Below are 24469 nucleotides of genomic sequence, written 5' to 3' on the forward strand. Positions count from 1 at the left end.
TATATTATTATTTCTTACAATAATTAATTCATAATAAGTTTTATTTTTCTAATAATAATTTAAAAATTAATTAATTATCTTTTAAAAATATAAGAAATATATCCTTTTTGTAAATTAAGTTGATATTTTTATTGGAATTTTGATAGGTTACAATTGAGTTTGAAATGAAGTTGACATTTTATACACATTATATGAACTATTAAATGATTATCAAGGTACATAGATATTAAAATAAATGCTTTAAAACAATATTGGACTTTTAGTTTTATGGCAAGAAAGAAGAAAAAAAAAGATAGATTTCTTAACAATTTTTTAAATCACTTCATATTGATACTTATCATCACTAGTTTTTATAAGTGCACTAGTTTTTATAAGTACAATGGCTAACTACAAGAATATGAGACTTATGTGCACAAGACATGTAATAATTTTTGTAAAAGTATCAATAATAATCTAAGTTTATTATAGTTTTTTCCCCATAATCTAAGTTTATTATCATAAATTTTCTCCCTATAATCTAATTTTATTATAGTTACTACTACAAAAATTGTTGTGCCTTGTACACGTGCACTTTAAATTTTTGTAGATACCCATTTTACTTATAAAAACTAGTGATGGTGGGTATCAATGTGAAGTAATTTTAAAAATTCTTAAGAAAATTACCTTTTATTTTTTGTTGTCTTTCTTGCCACTTAAACTCTAACATTTCAATATTGTAGTTTTAAAGCATTTATTTTAATATCTATGTACCTTGATAATCATTTAATGGTTCATATAATGTGTATAAAATGCTGACTTCATTTCAAACTCAATTGATAACTTATTAATGTTAAAAAAAGCAACTTAATTTACAAAAAGCATATCAACTTAGTTTACAAAAAGCATACATTCCTTATATCTAAAGGGATATTTAATAAAGTTTTAATTATTATTAGAAATAAAGATAATAAAACTCATTATCAATTAATTATGAATAGTGACAAACAATAATATACATGTATTATAGCAAATTTGAGACTAACTATATAAAAAAATAACCATTTGATATATTATTAGCATGAACAAAATAAAAATAAGAAGAAAAGGAAGTTTAATTAGAATTCTTATCACCCATTTAATGTTATATCATTCTAATTTGCATCTCAATGAATGCTAAAACATTTAATATCACTATTTAAAATTTAGGGAAATATAATGATTTAAAATTAAAACATTGGAGACCAAAAGTGTAAAATCAAAGTTGTTGACTAATAGCAGTTGATCTTGATCTTTAATCATTTATTTCATTTCTGTTAGTTACTCTAAATCTGTCTTAAAATCACAAAATTTGGGGACTAAAGTGACTTTAATCAAAATATTAAGGACTAATTTGATACATAGGCCACCAAAACTGCAATTCTCCCGCAGCGAATTTGTTTCTTATCAACGTGTATCCTTAACACAAAGTTGGACTTTAGTGAGCTTTCATTTTCAATTGGAGCTTTCGTTTTCCAAGAAAACAAAAGAAAGAAATAATGGCTGCAGCAGGAGCAGAAGATGAGGTACTCAAACAAGAAGAGTACCTTGATGTCCTCACTAAAACTCGTGCGAAAACTGGCATTTCAAAACCCAGGTGATTAATTCCTCCCTCTCTTCATATCAACAAAGAAGTGAAGAATCCTAAGAAATCAAGAATTCAATGAACTTATTGGCTTTTGTGGAAATCGCAGATCAGAAAAGTGAAATAACAATAAGAAAATCAATTGAAAACTTTGATTGCAATTGTTTAAATTATGGTAATAAAAGTTGCTGAATAGTGCCAAAAAGGAAAACTTTTTAGATGTTCTTAGCGTTTAATTGCTGGAGTAACTTTAACTTTGTTATTGTTTACTCTACCACATATATTCCTGTATTTGGATTTCTGATGGGGCAGAAATGATGGAGTCTTTGGTTTTTTGAAGTGGGAGATAATATATTTGACAAGGGAGGTCTTTGATGGCTATTTTAAGTTGTTTTAATTTCCTGAACGACATGGTTTTGTCGATGCTTTACTATAAGCACCAAAGAAGAGGGAGACATAATTGTGTGTATGTAGCAGGGTTCTTGTGAAATTTGTGGACAGTTATTCTTAGATTATCTAGCACTTAATATTTGTTATTGCTTAAGTTCTGGGTCAGGAAACAATACCATGTTTCTTTTTCCGTGTAAATCTGAAATTTTATTTATTCATATCCGTTAGTTTTTGCACTTGAATTGCTGGTGGTAGTAGAATGATATGGGCGGATTACATCTCATCAATCCTCCAGAACATGCCATTAAAGTTTATGTTATAGGTTACATCACCTGAGTGTGAGAATGTATTGGTTAGGTACTGATGGAGTTTAGTGGCATTTTGACTGCTTTCGCATTGTCAGAAGCTTGTTATGATCACATTTGAATCAACTGAACAAAATCCTTATTCCACATTATCTGGCTATATGTACGCAAAGAGGTTCTTAGATACATGCATTTACCAATGGAAGCACAGAGGAAGTAGGATGTCTAAATTTACACAATGATCAAGGAATTTGTAATGTTTATAATTCTTTTCTGATGTCTTGGGATTAAGGTTTTGTTACTTGCATAGGGGAGATGTTCATAGAGACGGGGACTACCATGGAGCTGTTCATGTGTGGATATATTCCGAGAGTACTCATGAATTACTTCTTCAACAACGTGCTGACTGTAAGGATTCATGGCCTGGGTTGTGGGATATATCTAGTGCTGGTCATATATCTGCTGGCGATTCTTCCCTATTCTCAGCAATGTATGTTAATGAATTTATATACATGCTATAGACATGCGCCTACACACAATACTCATTCTACTTATTGAAATTTATGTTCACTGCAAGCTTCCCTGAGTTTCTATTGCTACACTAGCACAAAACTGGCCTAACATGGGCTCTTTTATATTCCAGATAGTCACTCCCCATTTTCATTCTCTGAGTCTGGGATCCACCACTTTCTGATTGACATGTTTGACAACCTACATGATGTTCCATTAAATCTTATAAAACAATTAGAGTTCTCATTCGACAACTTTAAGTCATAAGTTATTTGCAGCTCAAGTGCTTGATGTGGAATATAACTAATTCATTTGTAGAGTTCTTATTCGACAACTTTAAGTCATTAGTTATTTGCAGCTCAAGTCCTTGATGTGGAATATAACTAATTCATTTGTTTTTTCATTTTGGAGTATGAGGGTAACCTGCTAATTTTAGATCTGATGAAAGAAAGAAGTTGCTATAGGATCAACATCAAAGTAAACATGAGAAAATAATCAACTAGGTAATGTGTTATTTTAGAGAATTTTTGTATTAGCAGCAAAGCTGTTAAAAATTTCAGGAGAACAAGTTTAAAGCCTAATTTGGTTGGAATCTATAGCTTGTTTTTCCACAGAGATTACAATTTATTGGAGAATTCCAACCAGGAATGCTTTAAGTGCACTCCTCCAATGGCCAAACACAAGACTGCCAAAGCATGTACAGTCAATCGTGGATGTTTCTTAAACTGAGTTATTTCCTTATAGTAGGATTTGAAAGTTGGTGGGTTGTCCAACCTCTTCTCCTGTTTCAAACAACTTCAGATTAGCACTGTTTGAGAGCATTTATCTGTGATTCAACTCTATCCCTATACCTATGCTGAAGTTTGAGTGGGCTGCATTCGAAAGCTATATACAAAAGATGCTTGCGGTCTCTAGTAGTATAGAAAAATGATATAGCATACTAGACCTCATTTTAATATAGGGAATTTTCTGGTTGTACTATTTACCACATGAGCATGGGCAAGTTATAAATGTGTATGTAATAACCACCTACATATTTTGTAAGTGCATGAAGTGTTTCATGCATTTAACTCTTTTAATGACCAGGATTTTGATATGATTTTTCTGATCCTTTTTATTTACTCTTCTCTTCTGGTTTGAAATTTCTTTTCCGTTGGCGTCAGCTTGATATAGAAGTTTTGCTTGCCTCAGGAGGGAGCTTCATGAAGAGCTTGGGATACTACTTCCAAAGGACGCCTTTGAATTGATTTTTGTTTTCCTTCAAGAGTGGTTAGCACAAACATCTTATTAGATAGTCTTAAGTCTTATTTTGTTCATCCAAATAAGTCTTTCTTGCATCATCGAAATTTATCCAGTGTCCAGATTTATGCAATTTTCCGGTATGAATTCTCTTCTCTTGGTTGAAAGTATGGACACTAGATTTGATTTTGACTTACCGTAACTTGTCTTATTTCAAATTATTTCATTTTGAAATTTCTGTTGGTAAGTTATACATTTGTAAATTGAGACACAAGGTGTTTTGAAGAAACATGTAAGAGAGAAAAAAGATGAAAAACAAGATTGGCTCAGGGCATAGTTAGGATTTGCCAGGTAAAGTATAGCATAAGTACATAGTCTGTTCTCCTATTTACATGTCTGAGAGGTGTAACTCTATACATGTTGAGGAAGTTTTTCTGATTGTGGAGCCTGTGAAATTGAATGGATCTTGTTCTTCTCTTTATCAATATCAGGATAAAGAACCACAACAATTCAGCCTAATCTTTACTTGAGCGTGCTTATGAGAGAGATATTGATGTCATTCTGTTGAGTTATTAGTTATGAGGGTTCCTGGAAAACTATTTTTTTTCCTCTCATTTCTTTTCCTTTTGGCGATTGATGCTCTTCCTTTCTAATTTTCATCCCATCCTGCTGCTTCTAAAAGTTCTATCTTTGTTAATTGTGTTAATATATGATCTGACAAAGATTCAGAAATAAAGATTAAGTATGAGATGAAAACTTGCTTCTAAAAGTTCTATCTTTGTTAATTGTGTTAATATATGATCTGACAAAGACAGGTGCCTCTTTTCAGAAATTAAGATAAGTATGAGATGAAAACTTGCCAGTAATGTTCAGAATATTTTTCTCTGCTTGTGGTGATTATGTTTGGATCCTCCTGTTATATGTTCCATACTAGTAATGAGTAATTTAAGTCAATCATTTCACATTTCATGTTTATTTCTGCAAAAGCCTTTTTCCATGCCAGCCTCATTCCATTAAAAACGCTCTTGTTCTTAAAACATCTGCATTTGCATAATTTATTATTCTGTGATTGATTATTCTCTGAATGTGATATGTGTAACTTTAGGATCAGTAGAGGAAAGGAATGTACGTGGTAAAAGGAATGGGGTAAACAGAAAATGAGGGAAAAATCAAGGACCAAAAGGAAAAGACAGAAATGGGGCTTTCTTGTATCTGTTATTCAGTGTCCGTCTTCGTGAAAGATATGGAAGTTATTGTCCTGAGACTTATGTCTATGCTAACATAGTAACTTCCATGTCGTGGCCCAGATTTCTTCTTTTTTTTTTTTTCAGTTATATCCATTACAGGTCTACATAATCTGACTATTTTGATATCCATGGTTTAAAAAATGTACGAGAATAACAATAAAGGTTTGACTATTTTTTGTGCCAAAAGAATGTGTTTTTGAGGTGGTGTAGTTCCCATTTCAACCGTAAGTAATTTCAGGTTACTCTCCTTATTTTATAGATTCTATAGAAATATAGTCTCCAGTACCTAACTACAGCTTCTTGGAATTTGTTTTAGCTGGATGATATATTTTCTTGATACAATATTCATGTCCTATTACTGGAAACCATGAATTCTCACCGCTTTTTTGTGCAGTGTGATAAATGGTGGTACATTCATTAACAACGAATTTAATGATGTATATGTGGTTACGACATTGGATCCAATTCCTTTGGAGGCTTTTACTCTTCAGGTAAGAGTCCGACATTGTCTTTTAACTATTCTCTACCCTGCTTAATAGTGCTATGAACAACTAAACATGAGTTTTCATCTGATCTTTGTCGTTTTGACGTGAAATAACTGTGATGGAAGTGTTGTTTTTGTTCTCAACTTAATACATTTCGACTTGTACATGTAATCATCGCATAATCACAGTAATAAATTATGTCGTGCCGTGCCTTGTAATCTGTGTCTTGGTCTTAGAGTTGCTTTTTCTGTTACATGTTCTGTTGTTTTAAGTTCCCTACCATGAATGTTCTAACAGTATAGAAGTCACTGTAATATAAAGTTCTTAAAATAAATTAGTCTAATTTATGTACCTTGACTGTGCTTTTGTTGAGGATTAGTTCAAGAACGTATTTGCCACCCGCAACATTGAACTTTTTTCATGTGCAATAGAATTTTCTTTTTTGATGGTTTTTCTGTAGTAATATTTAGTTGCAAGATTTATAATTGTAGAAAATGACTGAAAATTGCTTTGGCATAAATTTGTCGGTGGAGTTGAAATTCAAATCAATAAAACACCCGGGCTATTTGAGGCTTAAGTGGGAGATTACAACCCTGCCTTTGTACTGCCACTTCTCACCAATTTTAGTGCAACAAAAGATGGAGATGGTCATGCAGTCCTTTCGGTTGGTCAATTGAGGCTCTTTTGTGAAAAATAGGAAAAGTGACATGGTGTATGATGGCAAGGTGGGTATCGTGGTAGGCATCTTGGTAGTCAAGATTTTATGAGCCGAAGGTACATTAAGCATCCATGGGTGGGGAGGAGTCTGTTGGTGTAAATCATCAACTTAGATTACTGTTGTGTTTCAGAATCAGGATATTCTCACCATTCCCCTTCATGTAGTTTCAAGGAGAATTATAGTATTAGAATTTACTATACACTGCCTACTACTCAGACTAACATGAGATAATTGCTGATCTACTAAAAAAGAAACAGGTTGCTGATAATTTTAGATAATGACAACATCTTCTTGAGAAGTTTATTAGGTGGTTATGCTGATATTTCTCCTTTAAATTACTACAACTAAATCTTATAGTTTTTGTGACCCATCAGATGATAACTGCAAAAGTGTTATAAAAGTATTCTCAACATCCAATTTCCTGTTTATTTATATTGACCACCATCTCCTTGTTACCCTTTACTTTGCATCACCTCCTTCGAGTTAATAAGAGGCAAGTTGATGTCAAATGATGTGGAGCAATGGATGAGGAGTACTTTTAGGGAAAAATGGCAGTTGGGAATGGGTTGATCTGCCAAAGGTCAAACTACGTTGGAAGCAAGTAGGTGTACATCATCATGTTATGAGAACTCATCTCTGGAGAACTATGGCGGCTGATTGCAAAAGGATAAAATCAGAAGCAAGTACTACAAAGAGATGCTTATTTTAGTAGCAAAACTAAACCATAATCTGGTTTTTCTGTTTGGAAGCTTTTTGAATAGGAGCTACATTTGTACAATTTAAAGGCATTTCTTATTTGTGGAATGGATCTTCCTGCTGGATATGTGGTGGCATGCAATGTGTGTATATGTAAAGAAGTCCTATTATGGATTAAAGAAATCTCCTAGAGGATGGTGGGAATGTTTATGCAGAGCTACAATTGCCATCCGGTTAAATGCATGACATGCTCTTCTTATAGAACAACAGCTGATTGCTCTTAATAATTGATGTGATACAATGGTCACAGGAATTGTCTTAGTCAAATAAGACGTGAGGACAGGCCTCACTGTTGAAGTTGAGATTAAAAAGGCTGCTGGTGTATATCTAAAGGGTTCAAAGTTGCAAGTCGAAGATGTCATTTTAATTTGTATTAAGTAAGATTCCCTTAATTTCTCGAATAGGAGGGAATTCGGCCAGCTGCTGCAATTAATCTAATATAGCTTCATTTAGAGTTAAATTGGTTTAATGCAGTAACAATCATTGATGCTTACAGATATAGTCATTTATTATCATGCACTTGTATCTGTTAAAAGGCTATTGTAGAATTTGCAATTGGTGCAGTTTCTCAACTCATGCATAGTCGGAGGTTTTAACCATCAAGTTATTCACCTACTCATAACTCTATAACTTATCTAGGGGAGAGATTTAATATTTCATAATCAACAGGAGCTACATACTGAAGCTTAGGGATGTTGTGTTTGGAAAGAACTATTATGTACTTTTGTAGGGAGACCTTGTGAACTGGAGATAATATGCTATGCATTTCTGCATATTCCACTGCAAGGGTGAAGTATAGAGCCATGTAGCAAGGTGTTTGGAAATGATTGGAAGACAATTCTGCTTTAGGAACTGAAATGAATTTTGAACAGTCAATAAACTGTTATTCTGGCAATAGAGCTGCTCTTTATATTGTGAAACAACCTAGTGCAAAATTACTGGATCAAACAGATTGAGTAAGCCATTTATTTGTGAAAGGCTTGTATCACGGTTATTGTGCTTCCCCAATATTCAAGTAGGATTCAACTTGCTGATATATCTACTAAGGAGCTACCTAGGATAAGGTTTCAGGAGATGTTAAACAAGCTGAATATGAATAACATCTTTTCTTAGCTTGAGGGGGAGCATAGTAAAAGATCCTTAGTTATGTAATTCCTTTTGATACATTTAGATGACATTATAGTTGTATATATAGCTCAAACCGAAGGAATATTCAAGAGGAAGGTGGGGTTGGGCGGGGAAGAATTGCATGCAGAAATGTTTCTGCTATTCTTGTCATACTCTCTCTCTCTCTCTCTCTCTCTCTCTCTCACACACACACACACACACACATCTGCGGTTAGGTTTTATCTTCAGTAACATTAATTATCATGATCACTGTTTCCTTTAAATGGTGAATATGTGTCCATGCTTTTTCACTTCTATTTCATATGTATTGACTCATTCATGCAGCTCTACCACTAATAGAGAATGTCTCATTGTTCATTGTAGGAATCAGAAGTTTCAGCTGTGAAATATCTCTCTGTGGAGGAATACAGAGATTTGCTTGCTAAAGAAGACCCTGACTATGTGCCATATGATGTAAATGGTGGATATCATCAAGTCTTTGAAATAATTAGTGAAAGGTATGCATCTAATAGTTTCCAGTTGAATAACAGGCAGCATTTTGCTTAAGCATGCTGAAAAGATAAATGACATATAATTGCACTTCTTGTTTTTCCTTTCCTGTTTCTTTTGTTTGGATATAAGTATGCTTCTTCTGCTACTTGTTTTGACCTTTTGAGAATTGTTTGCTCAATGATTTCATTTTCACTCTTCAATATTCTGTTATTCTGCTTGTAAAAGGTACTGTCTAGATTTTTCTTGTCTTTTAAACAGATGGCGATATTGGCTCTCTAATCTTGTTATAAGCATTTCAACTTTTATTTGTCTGTGCATACAGTATATAATACCCTTGTGCAAAGATTTAAATTGAATAAGAACGTTTTATTTCTAAAAGAAATAAAACTACTTGAAATCAGAATTTATAGAATATACTCGTAAAGCCATAGAATCCACAAAGAAACCATTTAGTTTTGTTACTCATAAAGAGTAAGGATGATTTCGTCAAGTAAAAATTTTCGATCCTTTCTGTTTTTATGATAATAGTTTGTTTAGCTTCTCAATGTATTAAGTTAAGAATGTGTTATTCTCATTGTATTATGGTAAGAAACGTGAAAATTAAGATGGTTATATATGCATGTATACATAGATACATGTATATTTGCACTTTGATGTATAAATGTGCATTTGTATGTCTATATTCAAAATCCTTGTAATGTGCCTGTTGAAAGAGTGGACGTGCCAATATTTCCTTCTCTTTTAAATTTAAAATATATGTTGCTGTCTCATGGTTATAGTCTAAAATAAAGCATTAGTTTTGCCTACACAAAAATATTTGGAAACTTTTTACACCATTACTACATTTGGGAACACTAGTTTCCTCTGCGGGGCTTTATATTTCCCAAGGATTCTTTTTATATTTATAAGCTGTTGGGGTACTGTCTAGGTACAGAGAAAATCTGGAAGGGTGGAGTTTGACAGTAGAAATGCAGCTTGGTCATTGTGCAAAATAAAAGCAACTTCTCTCATTTTTTTTTAACTTTTCCCTGCAGGGGAGGAGTGGGATTTAAGAAGTGGGGAGGGGATGGGGGGATTTGACCCAATGCCTCTACATCCTGAGGCCTCAACCTTAGCTGCTAGATCAAGGCCTCATCGGCCTTGTCATAATCTAATATAAAACATATGTTTGCCAATACAAAAATATTTGGAATTGTATTAGAGCATTTCTGCATTTCAGAATGCTCATTTACTGTTGAGCTTTGAATATTCAATGGGTTACTTTTGCAAACATGACCTGTTGGAATATTTGTAGGTACAGAGAAAATCTGGAATCTCGGAGTTTGACACTAGAAAAGCAGCTCAGTCGTTATGCTCAGATCTCCCTCAGTGCAGAGGTCCTTTTTTTCCCTTAACTTTTTTTTTATTGATACAGATTCAATATCTAGGTGAGATTTAAGTGGATTTTAAGTTATTTTTCATTTCCAGTCTGTTAATTGTGCACCTTGTTTTGTCTGTCTTTTAGAGGATGAAAAAATCAGGAAAACTGAAGCATATTTTAATGAATGAGCTATCTGTTTGTTGTGGTGATGTCCAGGCTTGACCTTTATAAGTGCAATGGAATTAAGTTCTTGTTGAATGAAGTTAATTTCTCTCTCTTTATACTATAGTTGCACATGTGTTGTGACTACAGATGTATGATATTTTCAACTATCCAAATATATTCTTGAAGCAACTAAGAATAGGTGCTTTGATGCCAAAACTCTTTCCACTAGTCAAGGAATGGCCATACAGATTCAGAAAAAATCCTTCAGTAATCATGTTGACCAGGTCTGGTTTATGTAGATGAATGAGTCCCATCTTTATGATAATGTGATTTTGACTCGTTTCCTCTTTTAATTGGAAAAGGACTATCGTGTATTTTTTTTCTTTTTTTTTCCATTCTCTATTGTTTATTTGAGGATGTTGTCAGCTCCTTGGTGTGTTCTAATTTCTAAATATGAATTTTCGAGGAATAAATACTTGTAAGAATGAAACAATTTTATAGTTGCTTGTCACCAGAGATGAATTGTATTCAAACAAATGACATCTAGTTTCCCAAAATCTTATAGATTAGACACAACAATGTAAATTGATACTATGTTCATTTTCAGCTCAACAAAGACAAAGTTGCCACCATTCTCAGCGGTCTGATTCTCTCGTGTGATTGATTTTTGTCAAGGTGGTAATCTCAGTTGGCAAAGCATTAATTTGTCGTTCTATTTTTTTCATCCTGATGGCCCTTGAATTTTGGATATGTTACTTCTGGGCACAAGTAGTAAGAGAGATTGTCAGAGCTTGAATTATGAACATGACAGAGAAATGGTCATTTATCTTCTTTTGTGCATTATCACATAAAAGATGGACCTCAATTGAGCTGAACTGAAAAAAAGTTAGCTCCAAAGACAACACCTATATATTAGTGCATAATGCTTTTTTTTATTAGACCTACTTGAACTTTTTCAAGTTTAGCTTTTTCGTCAGTTTCTACTGATATGGTGCATTATTTGTTGCTTTACTCAGAACTCTTTTTTCCTCATGATATGCACAATGCCATGATTGTGGTACCAGGAAACCTTATTTAATGTATTTATCTCAAAGGTGAAAAAGAAACTTACTGGTGACATTGTATTCTCTTTGTTCTTGTACAGTTGACGGGCCTTACAAGTGCAGATAAAGAAGCTCTAGCATTACTGATTAAGGCTGCAGCCATCATGGATGACATTTTTTGTCTTCAGGTTGGGAAGAAAAAGCTTTAGATGGCTGTTATTTATGCCAGTGTCTTATGTAGTAATGTTACATGACAAATATTTGCATTCAAAAGTTTTGGCATTCTTTTCGACTATTGCTTTCAAGGCTTCACCAGGAAAAGAGGAGGTTGGGATTGGGTTCTCTATGAAAAGATTACCAAGTATATCAGTGCTGATTTTGATTTTTAATTGAACTAGTTCCTCTGAAAAAGATTCATAAGCACTTATGTACTTATTCTGGTCAATTTTCAACATGGAAATAGATTATGATGGTTCCTTGCAAAATGATAAAGATTTGAAAAATGCTACACATTAGCTTTATTTGACTCATCTTTTGCTTGACCCTGTCATCCTCACTTTTTCATCAATTTGTGCCATCTTTTTATATCTTCTTGAGTGTATTCCTCTGTCTGTGAAGTAGGAGATTATCTAAAATTTACTTTAAAATATTCAAGTTTCTCTGTGAGTTAGGTCTGAGTTTATAGTCTTAAGTTATAGACTTATAGGAATAGAAATTGAGGGAAAGAGCACAACATGAGTGGAGTGGCCAGAGCATTCAGATTATGGGTACCATTCTCCCAAGCATCTGGCTTGAGTTTAAATGGAAGTCAGCTTGACTTCACTAATGCAGATTGAGCTCAAAATGCTTGATGGAAGTCGGAGTCATATTCAAGTAAAGTCGAGTTGGTTTGCACTAGATGCTCACATTCTCTGTTTCCAATGTGTAAACCAAGTTATCCATAGTTTAATTATTAGCTATTTTTCAGCGTTCATATTGGATGGAATTAAATTGCTCACTTTTAGTAACCTATCATAGAAGGTTGTCCACAACTAGTTAAGAAACCTAAGATAAAAGGTTATAATTCCTTTTACTTTCTACCATAATGCTTTATATTGTCAATAGCTTTTGCATGAAGCTAATTGAAAAGATTTAGGAACTAAAACCAAAACATTTTGGAGCAATTTAGACTTGTATAGTGTGTTTTTGTTGAACACGTTTTATTCCCAAATGTTAGTTATCCTTACCTGGTGCACAAATTACTTCACCTTCGTGCATTTTTTTGGTCATTTTTTAGAGTTAGGAAAAACAGGGTTTTCAAGGAGACTCATAAACAATAGAACAATTGAAAATGTTTTTCTCCGACAGCCATCAGCTTTTGCTTCATAAATACTATCCAAGAGATTGCCTATCATTTACTGATTTTTTTGGCCAAGCACATATGTGTCATTGTACATTGGTTTGCTTCTATAAGATGTTGCACTTCCTTGGTGCCTTCAATTAAATTTTACCTTTTCTCCAAAAAAAAAAATATTTTTTTGGCTGGAAGTATCATGTTTCTCTTTTTCTTCATAAATCAACTCGATGTCACTTTAGTAAAGAGTTAGTTATTGTATTCGTTAAAGAATCTCAAAGACATTAACATGAACAGCTTGAGTACTCTGGTATAAATGGTGGATGATATTTAGGATCAACAAAAGAGCGCATTATAGTTTGTCTGATCAGTATGTAATGAATTTACTTGAAGACATTAACATGAACAGCTTAAGTACTGTGGTATAACTTGTGGAAGATATTTGGGATCAACAAAAGAGTACATTATTTGTCAGTTCTTTTATTGCCCACTCACCTGTTGGGCCTCTTGTTGTTTTTATCTTGGAATGAGCATTGCAAAGTTGATCAGTTTAAATCAAATGTATGGTAAAGATGTGCTTAGAGAATCGGTCCTCTGTCTTAATTTGTTTCTACTTTTGTATGACTCTTACTTGGAATTTTGTTCTTTTCCTCTTCCTTCTTTTGCTTCATAAACAGGTTTGGTACAGCAACCCATCCTTGAGAAATTGGCTAAAGGAACACGCTAACAAAAGTCAGTTGGACAAGTTGAAGTGGAATTATTATCAAGTTAATAAATCTCCATGGTATGTGTCTTGCCGTGTAACTCTCTTTGTACATACTCCTGTTTGTTTTGTTAGATTCTCTTCACGTCCGTATGTACAGGAAAGCTATCAAGTTAATATTCAATTCACAAATTCTCTGAGACCTAGAAATCCTGCTGCATCATGAATGTTACCTTCCCATTTAAGTGTCCTTCCCAATCTCCCCCTATAACAAAAGCTTCACCCTTGCTTTCCTGGAATTGTTTCTCAAATGCCTAAAAGACCATCTAGATCACCAACACTTTAATGGCCTTTGCAAGGGGAAACCTCATGTATGCAAACTAACAATGCTTATTACCTCATTAATGCATCACCAACTCATTATACCCCTAAGAATATTTAAATATTCAATGTGGAATTGAATTGACTTAATATGTTGGTGAATTTGATTTAATTGGTCCAAATGCGAGATCATGTGGACAACAATGAGAAATCTTTCCATGCAAGATGATCAGTCAATCAAGTTTGTAGGCCTTGTAGACCAACTGAGAAGATACACCAGCTTATCCAGCTTGCCATGGGCCTGTTTAGTTATCCCAAATGTAATAAAGTCAGGCTCCAAACCCGGAACTTGTCCAACTAGTGCTTTTGCTATCTCAAAACTGGTCCTTAATCGAGCTTAAGTTCCATATACAAGCTATATAGACATTCTTTCTGGTATGCTGAAAGTTATATTTAATTTGTGATCTTCTTTCCCTTCCCTTTTACATAGTCTAGCTGTCTTTACTTCTGTATTTTATAGAGGATTCCATAATCATCACTGTTATGACATGAACGTCAGCATTAACTCAAACACCTCCCTTAATACTCTACGTCTTGGATGCAAAGATCTCTGGGTGCCCAAGTAACTTCTGGTTTTAGTTGGATTTGTAGCTTGCATCGACTTGCTGTTTCTGTGGGTGTGTTCTTTTGCCACCATCAGTAACTCATTAAATTTTCCTGGCTGGCTTTTGGCACAATATCCATGTTTCAATTGCTTTAGTTATGGAACTCATTAGGATGAATAACTAAATATCATAACTAGTGTCTTTTTAACACATATTTACTGCTGTTATAGTTTTAAAATTGATTTGTTGGATGACTAATATATTTTGGTGCTTGCAGGTCTTGTCTTGATGAAAATAAGGCATTTTTGACAACTGCCGACTCTGCTATTAAGCTGCTTCCTGAAGCTACAAAGCCAGTAGCAGGGTGGAAAGGCCTCCAGTATAGAACAGCATTTCCTGTTGTGAAACCACCTGGTGCAAATTTCTACCCCCCAGATATGGACAAAAAGGTATGGAGTGAGAACATTTTTGTTTGACCCAAAAAAAGGTGGTTGCACATGTTGCACTGAGTCCAACTGCTTCACTTGGATGACCTACCTTCAGCAGTGTAACGTGCTCTTCATTGATTTGTTTAATTGAATGTTCAAAATATTATCATGCCTTAGGAATTTGAATTGTGGAAGAACAGTCTCTCAGAGGATCAGAAAAAGGAAGCAATTGGCTTTTTCAATGTTATAAAATGGCATAGTGAAATTTTTCTGGATAAAGCTGAGTCTCTTGATGTAGTGGTTGGCACCAATTATGCTCATGATCTTTATATTGTCCCTTACTCCAAAGAGTACAAGTCCTTGCTTGGAAAAGCTGCTGACCTGTTGCAAAAAGCGGGAGATTTGGCTAGCTCACCTACGTATGGTTCCCTTTTTATATTTTTATTTTTTGATTTCTGTGATTTCTTAGAGAGAAATTGTAGACAACTGCAACTACTGATGTTCATATTACCAAATTCGCTGGTGCAGTCTGAAGAGGCTTCTACATGGAAAGGCTGATGCCTTCCTTTCAAATGACTACTATGACTCAGATATTGCCTGGATGGAGTTGGTTAGTATTCTGTAATTGCCAATCATTTCGTGCTCTGTAAATTAGATGTGCGGCACATCAACCCTATTTACCTTTGTAAGAGTTTCTAGTTAGTTTCCTACTATGACTAACTACTTGCAGTCGGGAACATTCTGATTGACCTATTCTAGACTGCTGATATTTAAAGGATATTGAAGTTCTATCAGTGTGAATAGAATACTGCTATCAGGTTTTATGGATTTACTTTTGTCAAATTTCCCTTACAATTTTGGTGACATCCTCTGCCACCAACGAGTAAACTTATGAGAGAATACTTTTCCCAAGTTTAGTGTTGGAGTACCATATTTTAGGAGGACATACCAGCCACTCCTCTAAAGAAATGAGTAAAACAATTAAGAGACGCATCACTATCCATTAGAAGGCTTCTTCTTTTGAGTTTTCGTATCTTGAAGTTGATTAGATATATAATATAGAAGAAAAAAGACAGTTGAATTTTGGATTATAATGGTTATGACTTGTTGATTTTGTATGTTATTTATAAAGGAATAAATCACTTCACATATTTGACCTTTGTGTTTGAATTAATAATCTAAATCTTATTATGGATGTAAGTCTGACTGAATGATACGCACTGTCAATTAGTTCTGATTTTTATATCCAAACCCCAAGACAAAATCGAAACTTAAAAGGATGTTTAATTTTTTTTACATGACTTCAACAGGAGTGCTTATGTGAAACTGAAACACAATGGGGATAAACAATTACTTACAGACAAATTAATTTTTAGAGACTCTATTGATGAAAGTTGGATTTTATGTTATATATCATTTATGTGATCTTCGATCTGGACCCATTAGTAGTTGTTGCACTTTCATATAGATGTAAATGAATGAAGATAAATAGGTGCTTGTTTTTTTGATCATATACTTTTTTTTTATTTGTTTGTGCTGACTAGCGTACTGTTCTTTCAATTAACAGACTTCGTTTCAAGTAAACTGCTAAGGTTCAAAATTAAACTGATTTTCTCAGAACGTTAGATGATGAGTTGATCCATAGGTTTATCTACAGAGTTGAGGAAGTAGATAAATCCAGACTACTTGTAATACATTCTTGGGAAGTTCACCTTGAATATGTTGACACAATATATGGAAGAAAGCTAAACATTTCTTGTTCTATAACTTATCATGCTATACCTGTTGGTTTGGTTCCAGTGGAATAACTGTAATCCATGGAAAAATTCCATCCAGAAAATTTCCTCGTTTATTAGAAAATAAATATGAAATAAGTGAAATATTTAAATACTTAGCGATTGAAGCAATCTGGTGAAAATGGGTGCTTAAGAGGAATTCATATTTTATGGGTTTCTTGTTTCTTGAAACTGACTGTGTTTGATTTAATAACAGCCCTCTCTCCCTGTAATCCTGAAATTTTCAATTTCTTTTATTTAAGATTATGTCAAACTCACGAGTATGACTCAGCATTGTCATCACATTTGTCTCCTTGTTAGTTCCTCTCATAACATTTTCTTGTGCATGTCTGTGTTCGACTTAACCACAGAATTCACTCCCTGTTATCCTGAAATTTCAATTTCATTTATTTAACTTTGGCATCAACATCATAAAAATGATTTAATGTTAGCATCGCGTTCTTCTGCACATTAGATCCTCAGACAGCATCCTTATTCTGTTTTCTTAAATATCCACCTTTAGTTGGTAGGAGATTTGGTGTTGATACATTGGTTGTACTTAAAATAGCAAGCATTCGTGAATTGTCTTAGCTTGTCTTCAGTGTTTTAATATTTTGGGAGTGTGAGCTAGAGAGTCTGAGGAATTTAGCATGGATGCTTATCTAGTCATAATGATATGTCAAGAGCACATGCAGGATAGTTGGACCAAGGGTTAGTTCTTTTGGACTTCTGGGGGGGATGTGTAATCTGACACAGTGGAAGAAACAAAGGACACAGAACAGTTAATTATAATGAGACTATGAAAAAAATCATAGTAACTGCAGAATTTCTCTGCTCTAGAAGTGTGGGGTTTAGAGCATCTATTATAAAATTGTCTTTTGCATCGATTTTATTTGTCATCAAGAAGCTCACATGTCTGCATGCTATGTTTATTCAAGGACTCAAAATTGGATGTTACAATTGGTCCATACGAGACTTATGAAGATGGACTTTTTGGATACAAGGTACTTCATGGATGTCATTTTGCCTCTGCTTGCTTATATTCTTTCTTTATTGGGTATTGGGTTGGAACGCATAACTTGTTTATGTTTGTATTTATAAATATGGTGCTACACACTTGTGTTTGGCTGCTTTTGAATCTTTGAAGGGACTCTCCATATGACATCACTGTAATCCACTTAGTGGTTACCATCCACAAGAACATTTTGAGAATAGTCTTTGGTTCTTTGGAACCTGTTCCTGCCGATCACTTTTAGTACAAACCATGTCCTGAGAAATAGGCTTATTTATTACTTAAAAGAGTATTACGTTCATTGTTGTTTGGTTCTCTGGACATCTAAGACCCAGCCAGCCTCTGGCCACACTTACAGCATTTGAATAATGGATACTATTTTACTGCTAAAACATGTAATCGCAGAAGTAGATGAGTGGAAAGCTGAAATGCATTGTCAATACATGTAAAATAGTATTTTCTTTTCCACATTTTCTTGGAAACATTCTTGGAGAAAACTGGAAGTATTACCTGCCATCCTCTTGATCTTCTGCATCTGCAGATAAATGCAACTTGAATCTTGGATATGCTTTCCATATTTTTCGATAGTAGCATGCGTATCTGAAATTGATTATTATCCAAGCATCTTTTGTAGGAGCAGCAGAATAGATTGTCTATCTGACCTTAGGTTAATAGTGAAACACACAACCCAACATTTAAACACTGGTTTGTACCACTCAGAATGTATGCAATTGGTACCAAAAGTGCATTTTTTCCTTTCCTTGTTCTTGTAGCTCATTTTGAGTCTCTTCAGGCAACATTTGAGGCATTTATTGGAGTTCGAGATGATAAAGCTACAGAACAAGTTAAACTCTTTGGTGATCAGTTACAGGTTTTCTTGATTTTACGTTTTCCTCTGTCAAGCATTGGTTCCTTGCTTTTTCTGCCACCTCCTTTACTGTCTTCTTATCACAAATTTTTATTGACTAGTTCTTAGAGAAAAACCTTCCAATGGACGATGTTTACAAGTCAGAGGATGTGATTGCTGCCCCTATTCGAGTCATCCAGCTGCTTTATAACTCTGGCGTAAGTTTTAAGGGTCTATAGTTAACCATTCTGTATATAAATGCTCATAGTGATTATTATGGAAGCCAATTCCTCTTTTATACAAATGGAAAAAGATCTTCAGAGCATATTTTTAGGTAATAATTATCTTCTATCAGATCAGAATCCTAAGTGCAAATAGCATTCAGACTAAAAATGAGAGATTCCTGTTTATTGACTTTGGGAGTGAATGAAACACGATGATGTTTTCCTGACTGATAGGACTCATTCTGAGAGGTCGAAATAATCAAATACTCCCTCCATCCCATTAAAAGTGTCATACTTTCCTTTTCGGTCCGTCCCAAAATTATGTCATCTTACTAAAAATGGATAAATAAATTTAGTGTCTTTCCAAGCATTGCCCTTTGTTCACATGGTCAGGAGAGGTTTTAATAATTATTGTGGGTCCCAAATGATACATCCCATCTTTACCGAGATTGCTAAAATAGCGGAGCGTCCTTTGCACGAAACTATGATAACTCTAGAGCGTGAAGCTACACACACTTCAAATGGTTATCAATAGATTACAAAAGCAATTAAGGGCCCCACAATTGCATTCATTCTTTCATCGTAAACTGGTTACAAATAGGGATATGAAAGGAAACCAAGCAAAGTTAAGTGACTGTTGATAAAAAAACACGGTTTCCGAAGAGTGTCAAACTTATTGGGACGGAGGGAGTAGGTTGTACATGTTTTCTCCACTAACCAAAGTAAACAGAAATTCAAGGTTTCCTCTCTGTGCCAGTGCTGGGCTTAAAAGTCCACCTGTGCATGCTCTGATAATATTCAAGGTAAATGAACAGAATGCTATTCTAATCAATTCTTCACGGTTAATGTACCTGTTAACGATGTTGCGTCTGACAAATTCTTAAGAGTATCATCCTTCCCTCCTTTGAAGTTGTTGGCTTTCCTTTTGTAGGAGACTAAATATATCAAATTTCACAGTGATATGAAACTCTGTTACGATTAACCATCTTCGTTCAGTAAACCATAAAACTATTTGTCGTCCCTGTGAAGAAATTCATTTATAACAGCTGAAGAAACACCTTTCCGGACCAAAGCAATGTTAAATGGCATAAGTTTTTTGCTAATTAAAGTTATCAATAAAAATGAACAGGTACCCAATTCTGCAACTAACTTATTGTTGAACTAGGCCGAATATGTGGAATCATGTTGCATTTAAATGCTTAACTAATACTGAAGTCCATAGGGTTGCTCCTCTAGTTTTAGTGATTTTTCTACTTGACTCCTGGCATTTTTTTGTAATTGCAAAATCAAGATCACCTTGAAGGTGTGTTGATGTTTCTAGATTATTCCTGTAGTTGAAAACTTGCTTTGTTCAACTTTTAGAAAAATAAAGCACCAAAAATATCTTGATCATTGTTATTTTTACTTTTGGCAGGATGTGAAGGGCCCCCAGACTGTTGCATTTAATCTTCCAAATGATGAGCGCATTGTAAATGATCGAGGGACATCCATGGTCATGCTCAAGAATGTCTCTGAGGCAAAGTTAGGTTTTTTATCTAAAAATAGGAACATTTTAAAGTTCTCTAATAATTAATTAGATGTCTTTGCATATATGTTCTTCATTGGCTTTGAAAGGCATTTCAACTATGCAATTTGTTAAGCTTTTAACCTGCTTCCCTTAAACAGGTTCAAGCTTATTCTTCGGCCAATAGCTGATGTATGTATTTCAAAGGAACAACGGGAATTTGTAGACTTTGACTCTTTCTTCACTCATACAATTTGCCATGAATGTTGCCATGGAATTGGACCTCACACAATAAAACTTCCAAATGGAAAGCAGTCTACAGTTAGACTGGTTAGTTTCATACACTCCATGATACTACCAATCATGGACTCTATTCTGTTGTTCCTTTCGTGTGCAATGTTGAAGAATATATATATATATATATATATATTAATATTATAATAACCTGTGTTTTTCTCTTGTAAAGGAGGCCTGCATAAAAGAGTCTAGCTTACACATTTTACAATACGCAAATACTGTAGTCTAAGTATATTCTTAATGCCCTTCAAAAGATACTTATTCTACTGAATCAGACTTGTTTAGAGACAAATTACACGTAGAAAAATATTTTTAGTAACATGCAGGACAATCTGTGTTATACTTGAAGATTTTAACTGAAGAAGGACATGTTGTCTTCTTTTCTTTTTCCTTTCCTCAATTTCCTTTTTTCTGATATTTTTTATCCTCGATAACATATTTGGAGTGAAAATGGCTCCTAAGACACAACAAAATAGAAAAGAAGAGTTGGTAACATCCTTCATATCTGTTCAATACAGGAGCTACAAGAACTTCATTCGGCATTGGAAGAAGCAAAAGCAGATATTGTTGGTCTTTGGGCCCTAAAATTTTTAATTGACAAGGTAAGTAATTCATATCATGACCTAAAAAGAAGTAATTCATCAGATGTTAATTGGTACTTTCTCTATGACTGTTGTATTCTACTTTGTTCTATGTAGCCTACAGGCTTACATTACAGTTGAGTTTGCCGGAGATCGGTGTTAAATTTTCAGTTTGTTATTTTTTTTTCTTTTTTGTTCTTCATAGGTTAAAAACATTTGCCAAACAACTCTGCAAATCAGTTGGTTACATGTATAATATTTCACTATCTTCTTTTCTTTTTCCTTATTAGGTACATTTACACGTTGATCTACTCAGAGTTTAAATTGAAGTCTCATAACTCTTTAAGAAAAATGGAAATGGGCCATCAACAGCAACACTACCTTCCCTATGTTTATAGTATAGGTGAAGTAGTTAATGGTTACTCTCTGACATCTATTGTCAAAGCTTCAAAACATTGTGATTTTAAAATTTTGACATTCCAAAGGATAATGCACGTTTACGAGCTTGTGTTCCGTTTCATTTATTTTTTAAAACCTCATCTTTGACTGCTATCATGGGAATGTCAATTTAATGAGTTGATGGCAGGACACAAATGGACATGTTTGCTTTTCTCCGTATATGATAACATGAATTTCTAATATCTTGAACATAAGTCAGCTTAGTTCATGCCTTCCCTATGGCATTCTAGTGAGTTTAGAAAATTTATGCAAGTCTGTCAGTGCTAAAATGACTTCTATAAATACGAGGATGATTGCTGCACCAACATCTGTATGGTCCACTATGCCCATCATTGTGAAGAATATGTAGTCTTGATTGGACCTCACAGACAAATTCAAATTGACGTTATTCTGAGTCCTTTCCTACTTGATTGGCGCTTATGAACTTCTCTTGAGTGTTCTTAGAGGTCTAATGGTGAATGATGTTGTACAGCTATTCCCATATATTTAATTGTCTAGGATAGTCCAAGTTCAGTATGATGCACATTTTTATCATGTATTGTGCACTGTGGATGCCATGTCTTCAATGTCTATGATTTTCTCAATATTGCTCACCAGGAATTGCTTCCAAAGAGTTTGGTCAAATCCATGTATGTTTCCTTCCTAGCTGGGTGTTTTCGCTCCGTACGTTTTGGATTGGGGGAAGCTCATGGGTAAGCTGTTCAATTCCCCACATTGATCTGTTATCCATGTTTTTCTTTTTCACCGCTGCAGCATCATTCTCTACTTTTGATTTTCTGTTCTTTTTTCCTAATTGGAATTTCTTTTGAAATTGACGTTATATGTTAATGATCCACTGTCTAATGACTAATTGCAATATTTTGCACTTCCTGCTGATCTGATCAGGAAAGGGCAGGCACTGCAGTTCAACTATCTGTTTGAAAATGGCGCAATTGTTTTGCATCCTGATGAAACATTCTCTGTTAATTTTGACAAGGTATGGACTTCTAAAGACTCCTTGCCAAGAACTGCTTCATTGTAGTTGAACTAATTCAGGAAAGTTTCTCTTTTTTTTTTTTTTGGTCTCTGAAAAGGTTGAAGGTGTAGTTGAGAGCTTAAGCAGAGAGATTCTTACCATTCAAGCAAGAGGTGACAAAAACATGGCCAGAATAATTCTTCAAAAATACAGTGTGATGACACAGCCACTTAAAGATGCATTGAGAAAGTTGGAACTCGTTCAGGTATAAATATGCTTACTACTAATAAGGTTTTGCAGTTTGGCATAGAAGTAGAAAGCTTTAAAGAATTGCTACATAGATTTCCATCTTTGCTCAGTCCTTTCCATGTGAGGAGTAAGAATCCACTTGCCGGATCAAGAATGATTATCCTCTCAAATTTTTCCTGCCTTTTCTGTATGCTGTCAATGATAAATTACTTCAAGCACACATGACATGGTTTAAGCTTTGTTTGGATGTTTTTGCACCGTGTGCTTTAGTGGGGATAGTAAGGTGATTTAAAGGTTGGTATAGTTGACATTCTCAGTAGGAAGTGGATTTTCATAAAGTTTTAACTTTGGGTGCACCTGGTTTTCATTTTTTTTTTTTTTTTTTGGTGTGCAAAAGCATAAATCTTTTTCCGCGAAAGTGCTTTCAATCTAGGGGGTGGATGGTAATTGCAGAGTTTTTATAGCAGGCTCACTTCCTTTATAGATACATTTATCCTCCTGTGCCTGGGAAAAGCCTTAAACTTGTAATGTTAAAAAATTGTGTATCTCATGCTTGCTTCTCTGCAATTTTTCAGGTGCCAGTGGATATAATTCCTGAATTCCCCATAGCTGACGAAATTTTGCAGAAATTTGCTGAAGATTGAGTTTCCAGTTTTACTTCATTGTTTCATTGGAATAAAATGCCTGTGAGAGCGCTCCGGCCTTATATATGCTAGTGTGCAAGGCACACACCAATGCGTGGGCAATTAATAAGAAAAATATTTGTAAAATTTTTTGGTTATATTTATTGAAGTCATTATTTTGAGTTCATTAGTTGGTAGCAAATCAAACGATTCAAACCCCTGCTCCTGTTTTATTATAGTAGAGATTATATATAAATTCTTGTGCCCATCGACTGGTGTTTTTGGTACTATCGTTTTGTTTTGACTACAAAATAGACCAAAAAAACTGTTAGCCAAAATATTCTAAACCTCTCATTTCATACTCGTACATAATTGCTTTTGTTTCTTCTAAATAAATATGTACTCACAATTCTATGCTTTTTTTTTTTTTTTGAAGAAATAAATACGTGCTTCTATTTTATTGCTAGTAAGTAGTAGCTATCTTTTACATTTTGCTAATCATATGAAATACGAGACTAAGAAATGGTTTATTATGGAAGATTATACATAGAAAAGTACGGGAAATAGATAAAACTTCGGAGGGAAATGGTGCGGTTTAATTAGAAAGTTCAAGATATCTATACGCAATACAAGGCTTTAAAAAATTTTGTGAGGGGAGCAGCGGGCGGCAGTTGCCCCTCCTCGCCCTGATTTGATTATGCCTTTATAAATAAGGATAATTAAAGCAAATATATTCAAAATTAGTTTGTTTATTTATTGAGATAATTTCAGAAACCTTCCCTGAGGTCTCTAACAATTTCACTAGCATTCCCTAAAATTTGTAAAATTATATAAACCTCTCTTAAGATTAAGGTTTGATAACAAAATTAGTCCAATTAGAAAAAGTAACATTAAAGGTCTGTTTGGTAGGATGGAAAATATTTTCTTTGGGAAAATATTTTCATGGGAAGTTTTTTTCTGGAAAAAGTTTTGTTTACTTTCTAATTTTCATCTGTTTGGTTACTTTTGGAAAACATTTGTCCTCATGAGTAATTAATTCAATTCCTCACCATATCAAGAAATTCTCTCCCATCGGCCGTCTCTGCCATTCCTCTCTCGTCTCCATCACAAAAAAC

The 24469-nt window shown here is 34.1% G+C and overlaps 1 protein-coding gene across 1 annotated transcript; it reads left to right on the forward strand.

The window, feature by feature from the left end:
* Positions 1–1477: 1477 nt before the first annotated feature.
* On the forward strand, positions 1478–23676 carry LOC113779853 (nudix hydrolase 3). Its single transcript, XM_027325599.1, has 21 exons — positions 1478–1612; positions 2606–2785; positions 3997–4074; positions 5686–5782; positions 8742–8875; positions 10165–10246; positions 11540–11626; positions 13449–13555; positions 14678–14849; positions 15006–15247; positions 15357–15438; positions 17542–17607; positions 18409–18486; positions 18585–18680; positions 20101–20207; positions 20352–20520; positions 21006–21089; positions 22125–22219; positions 22413–22503; positions 22601–22747; positions 23307–23676. Exons 1-21 carry the CDS (start codon positions 1515–1517, stop codon positions 23373–23375), a joined length of 2361 nt encoding a protein of 786 aa, XP_027181400.1. The 5' UTR covers positions 1478–1514; the 3' UTR covers positions 23376–23676.
* The last annotated feature ends 793 nt before the right edge of the window (positions 23677–24469 follow it).

This window comes from Coffea eugenioides, chromosome 8 (genome assembly GCF_003713205.1).
Source record: "Coffea eugenioides isolate CCC68of chromosome 8, Ceug_1.0, whole genome shotgun sequence".
Classification (NCBI taxonomy): Eukaryota; Viridiplantae; Streptophyta; class Magnoliopsida; order Gentianales; family Rubiaceae; genus Coffea; species Coffea eugenioides.

Excerpts from the sequence above, each read along its gene's own strand:
- LOC113779853 (XM_027325599.1), top strand. The coding sequence starts at position 1,515 with ATGGCTGCAGCAGGAGCAGAAGATGAGGTACTCAAACAAGAAGAGTAC. Across the intron at positions 20,208-20,351 it reads AAGAATGTCTCTGAGGCAAA|GTTCAAGCTTATTCTTCGGC; the intron begins GTTAGGTTTTTT and ends TCCCTTAAACAG. Across the intron at positions 22,504-22,600 it reads TCTCTGTTAATTTTGACAAG|GTTGAAGGTGTAGTTGAGAG; the intron begins GTATGGACTTCT and ends GTCTCTGAAAAG.